At 39.0% G+C, this 6,000-nt stretch overlaps 1 protein-coding gene across 3 annotated transcripts in view; it reads right to left on the bottom strand.

Moving 5' to 3' along the window:
* PANK1 (pantothenate kinase 1) overlaps positions 3,030 to 6,000 on the bottom strand; it is a 43,944-nt gene continuing 40,973 nt past the window's right edge. For all 3 annotated transcript variants that reach the window (XM_021398661.1, XM_021398659.1, XM_021398660.1), the window contains 2 exons: positions 5,088 to 5,213; positions 3,030 to 4,467 (listed from right to left, as the gene is read on the bottom strand). In XM_021398661.1, coding sequence (XP_021254336.1) covers positions 4,408 to 4,467; positions 5,088 to 5,213 — 186 coding nt within the window. In that variant the 3' untranslated portion in view covers positions 3,030 to 4,407. The remainder of the gene's footprint in view (positions 4,468 to 5,087; positions 5,214 to 6,000) is intronic.

Here is a 6,000-nt window from a genome sequence, read left to right as displayed (position 1 = left end):
ACCACATTAATGCTTATCTACTACTGAGTTCCAGTCAGCACCAGAGAATCAGAAATTGGGTTCAGTTTTTAGGTTTGAATAAGCACTTACTGTCCAGGACATTCTAGAGTCCCAATGTTCTCTACCTCCCAGGCAGAGAGACACAAAAGAGACTGTGGTCTTTTTCATAGCCAATATTTTATCCTAGATTCAAAGACACCTTGTACTTTGAAATCAGATTCCAGTAGAAGAACTCATTCGACTGGAAACAATCACAAATGTTTGTTTTGTCACCAGTTCAACCCCATATGGCTCTCCCACCCCTAAAATTCTGTTGTGTCCTGCCAAAACTCACTTGAAAGCATCTTGTGACAGGCTAACAGGAACATCAGCGCTGCTACCCCTGAGACATCAGGACAGCCTTGCTAAGGTTGGAATGCACTACAAACACATCACTTGCCCAGGAAGTCAGACCCTTGGGCTGCCCCCAAGCATCCTGTACTTGTCTTCTCTACCACACCTGATCAGTTAAGTACTGGGTGTTAGTCATCTCCCACTCCTCAGCCAGAATCTGCAACTTTTACACAGTAATTCAGTCCAAAAATTTCACTTAAACATAGAACTCTTTTCCTGTGGGACACAGTTTGAATTTCTGTCAAAACTGTTATAAATCAGGGTTTTTGTGCATGCGGGTAAGAACGATGGGAGCGGCATGTGTTTCAACAAGAAGGAATGCTTGAGTCTAAAAGCAGTGGAATTTGGCACAAGCCATCACATGTGAAAGCAGGGAATCCCACTCATTCCACTCCAACTCACATTAACAATTACCTAGACATATATCAGAAATAACAAGCCAGGCTGTGTTAGTCTAGCTTCTTACAGATCTCAATATATAGCAAGACAAGTATTTTCAATACATACCTAGGATCATAGAATCATTTCAGTCGGAAGAGAACTTCAAAGGCCACCTGGTCCAACCGCCTGGCAATGACAAGGGACACCTACAGCTCGATCAGCTGCTCAGAGTCCCCTCCAGCCTGACCTTGGATGCCTCTGGGAACGGGGCATCCACCGCCTCTCTGGGCAACCTGTTCCAGTGCCTCCCCACCTTGACTGTAAGAAACTTCTTCCTTATATCCAATCTAAATCCCCCCTTTTAATTTGAAACCATTTCCCCATGTCCTATCACAACAGACCCTGCTGAAGAGTCTGTTCCCTTCTTTCTTACATCCTCCTTTTACGCGCTGAAAGGCCACTCTCAGGTTTCCCTGGAGCCTTCTCTTCTCCAGGCTGCACAGCCCCAGCTCTCTCAGCCTGTCCTCATAGGGGAAACTTAATCTGCAAACTCACTGATCTTCCCCCCAGGGAAGTCTGCTCCTTCACCCACACCATTCTCAAAGATTCAACGATCTGAGCACTTCTAGGTTGTTGATAGACTTTCTGCGATGGTGCAATGGAGCTTCTCTTGCTCAAAACAAGAGCGATGAAGGAAGGCAAAGCTTAAAGATAAACAAGCAAATTACTGGACTGGCAGATTCTCAGGACAGTGCCGCAGGAGAAGGAAAAAATGTTGACTTCAGATTTCAAGGCAACAAAGAAATACCTTTGCAGGCACTGCAGGACTCTTCTCCTTCAGGAAAGTTGAAATTTAACCTGCAAAATAATTTTCTTCTTACACCACGCTCTTTGAACTTTTTTCCTACTTAATGACTTCTCTGAATCCAACATCCTATTTGTTATAGCTATTCTTTTTCCCAACCGAACAGACTCATTTGTATTGTTTATACATTTTCCAGTCTTCTGCCATGACAGTTGACAAATCATGCATTTTCAGTTTCGATCCAGGATTTTGAAGTTAGCTTCATTTTGTGCTTCTCTTAAAACAGCTGTGATCAACCTACCTGACAGTTCCTGGAATTCTACAGCTAACGTGTGCTTTCCTTCTGCAACTATGCAACCTGAATTTGTGCTTATTGCATAGTCTGAGGGTGTTTTCCTGAATGACTTGTTAGGTTGTTCCCCCCCCCCCCACCCCAGACCAGAGAACTTGCATCTTAAAATAAGTGCTACTTCATATTTAAGTAACATTCTTTCACCACTGAACTATAAATGCTAAGAATACAGGGATGTCTAAGTGACAGATACTTCCAAATCAGATCCTCTTAAAAAGAATCAGAGATTGAATCTTTTTTTCACTCGGGAAAAAAAAATCACCAAGAAAAAAAACCTCTAAAAGCCCTTACCCCATAACCACCAAGCTGCCATGAGCACCATCCCCCGAGGAAAGTAAATTTCTACTCCCTATGTTGTGCTTCCCTCTACTGTTTCACCTCGGAAGTGCGGTCATCTCCTCTAGAGTGGTTAAACAAAGCCAGGAACAGATAATTTGCAAAAAAATTATGCATGTTCATTTACTCCTTTATATATAAATAATGCAGACCGAACTAAAAAGCTATTCACGCATTTTGTAAATAATGATTCGAAGAAACAGTTGATGATTTAACAAAACAAGCTATTCACTAATAAAAATCTTTAGAGCTAAGTGTGACTTGCACAATCCTTGCTATGTGGGTGCTAGACGTCTAGAATTACTTTGTCCTGAATCAATGTCAGTGGAAGACTCTATGATCAAAGATCATACTTCGAAGACACTGCACCTGAACTCTGTATATACAGATATGTTTCCTCTGAATATTCTTTTAAAAAATAAGTAACTATGTTGCTGGTAAAACTTGCAAATAAGCTTAATGAAAGTTTCATTTTATTCATGTAAAATTAGAGGCACTGAGCAGAACTATTCCCACTTATCTCACGTTAGTATTACATGAAAGATCACCAGCAACATGCCAACATTCTGATGTAGTTATTTACAACCTATGAAAAAAAATACCAGCTTCAGCCAAAAAAGCTTCAAAGGCCAAAGAAACGTAACAACAGATTAAAAAGAAAAGCGAAGTACCAAAGAATTACCATTGAAACAATTTGTCACAAGTCACAAAGCAGTCATGCATGTCATGTAACTGATCCAACAAATGAATCCCACAGACACATTAAAATCGTCAAAACAGTGGTGGTCTTTATTTCCATCAGACATGTTAACAATTGGGTTAATATGAATTCATTTCACCATTTGTGAGACATGGAAATTAATGACTTAAAAAAGTGAATAAACCCCCTTCCAAAAATATACTGGATAATACATGTGTCTGAATTTCACGCTGTCCCCCTGATGAGCCCTTTACGTTATGTGACATGACATACAGTTTTACGAGACAAAATAATTTATGGACTTTTTCAGCCTCTGATTTGTGAGCCTTCAAGGTGCCTAGGAAAAGCAAGTTCACACACCCTATGCAGTTAAGTACACAGATTTCAAAAGGGTCTCACCTCAACACAAAACATCTAGAGGTCCACCAATCAAACCAAGGTAGAAAACAACGTACTGGAATAAACACTTAAACCTTTGTGTCCTGCAGGGAAAGGTAGCCTTAGCTTAAAAACAGAAAACGCATTAGTAATTCTCCTTCTAACATTAGAAACTGGGCTTTGGATAATGCAGTTAACACTTCTTTTTGATTACCGACAACTTCGAAATCGCAGACTACAGAAAAGTCTTCAAATAAATTGAAGTAATCTCCTCCCTTTCTCATCTATCACCAAGTACGTACCATATAAATAACAACTGTACTACAGAACTCTTCGTACAAACCAGAGACTTTCAACAGTAACAGGATTTCATTTTAGTGTCAAGTTAGCAGCCTGTTCCTGATCTTGAAAATCAGGACTACTGAAGAATTAACCTTTAACCACACACTCCCCCTCCTGAAGTTTTCTTGCAGTTTTGCCAAGAAACTCACGTAGTCACAGAAAGCCTGTACTTTTATTTATTTATTTTTGGCAGGGTGAGGGAAAGGTGTTAAATAAAAGCGTCTCATCTAAAGAGAAAAGGCAACAAATCAATGACTAGTTTTCACAGTAAAATGCATCAGCTTTGTAGTTTCATTTGAAACCAAGAACAAATCATGAAACGTCATGAAAATAAGAAAAAAATCTCCTAGAGTGATTACTAAATGAAGTTAAAATTACCACACTAATCAGTAAACCCCAGAAGAAAAGCAGACGCCTCATAGCACAGGTCCTACACTTAACAGTATACATTTAAAATAATTCCATAAACTCTGTATGTTTGGCAACGTTGCACATTTCCCCCCTAAAAAATACAGTGTACAGAAAAAAAATCTCAGTATTCCCAGTATGAACTCCAAAGTATAAGCTCAAAACCCAGAAGTTAAAGATCAGCTAAAAGGATTTTAAATTATTTACAAATCCAGCAGGTAGAACTATCGTAATGGCTTCATTTCCATCCTTGTAGTGGCTTTCACTCTTATCCAGCAGCATCTGCAGTAGAAATCTCTTCAGACAGCTTCATCATTGATCCTCTGTCATTTTAAGCAATTCTAAAAGTGCCCCAACAGCTCCAAAATAACCCTTGAAACAAGGCAAGAAAACAAAACTAATCAAACTCCAAATTTAGACATAAGCATGAACACCGTTTCAGTAATGCAGTTAAAAAGACCTTTCTTACAAGACCAACCCTGATGTGCCAAGTATTTGCTGTATCTGAATTACGATATAATATAATCTTATTTAAGTCCAAGAGAGCATTATACCAAGAAAACAATCTTATATAGTTCTTTAAAACCATTAAAAAAATTATGTATAGTTACAGAACCACTATTAGGATGCGGTATGGAGGCATTGCAGGTTCCCTCATAAACACAGCCAACTGACAATTCCCTTAAAAATATTTGCCACGATTCATTCCGAGGTTTATATAAAACACCACATGGAAGAGCACGTTTGGTACTAGGGTAGGAAGCAGACTGAGATGTGCAGCATTTAGCAATAAATACCATAAGATTAGTGGTCAACCCAGGGAGTTAATGAGGGGTATTTTCCAATGAACTCATACTCAAATATTAATGCAGAACTTAGCTTGTGCTTTCACTTCAAAGCAACGTCATCGAAATTCTCCCTTTCAACTCCATCAAAAAGTCAAGAACAAGACTTTTTCCTTACCAGCACAAGTTCAACATGTATTTCCTTACCTCATGTTCCAAAAACAGAGCTTTCAGCTGTCCCTTGGACCAGTAATCCATAGCATATGCTAGCACCTTCATAGAAATCATATTAATTCTGAGAAAGTTTCCAACGAATACCACTTTGTCGATGTTCTGTAAAATTGAAAAGCAGATCAGCAAAAATTAGATTCAGCTGCACTGTTTGTCTCATTCAACACGTAGTTCTCCCTCCACTATGAAGTTATATGGGTATTTTGAGTTACATTTAAGTTCTCCAGACAGAGAAGTCTCAAAATAATTCTAGTTATCGACCACTACGTACAAATGTGGTAAGAAAATAAGTTTTATTCCAAAGAGTGAGAGACTGGTAAAACAGATGGTGAATTTTACTTAAAAGCCCATGACCTAAGCTTGTATAGGAGTATTGAGGGAACAATAGAAATATATCCTCAAGAATCCTCTAGTGAAAATTAACAGCAAAACCCTGCCAAGATAGGAATTATCAAGTGCTAGATACATACAACTCTATAAAGCCTAGCACTTTGTACACTTTGTTTTTGTGTTCTGCAGCAATTATTTCACTACAAACTGCAGTTCTGTAGTGCCCAGCAAGTGACATACTACATGGAACACCTTCACCTGAATACCTACTGCCGGAGAGCATGGATATCCAGATGCAAACATTTATTTAATCTCCAGTGACTTTGAGTTACATCTGTGATCACACTTCCCAAATCAGACACATGAAAACATTTCTTTACATAACTCAGAGTATAGTAATCTATCCACTTCGACTCTGCGGTCCCATCAGCATGCACTTGTATGCACTCCTAGGAATTTATATTGCTCAAACTAAGAACTTCTCAAACTTCAAAAGGCTGGTATTAAACATGGCCAAGAATACTTTGCATCCTCTGACATGTCAGTTTTGGCTCTGCAA

Source organism: Numida meleagris, chromosome 5 (assembly GCF_002078875.1).
Source record: "Numida meleagris isolate 19003 breed g44 Domestic line chromosome 5, NumMel1.0, whole genome shotgun sequence".
NCBI lineage: Eukaryota > Metazoa > Chordata > Aves > Galliformes > Numididae > Numida > Numida meleagris.
This window is presented reverse-complemented; position numbering and strand designations above follow the sequence as displayed.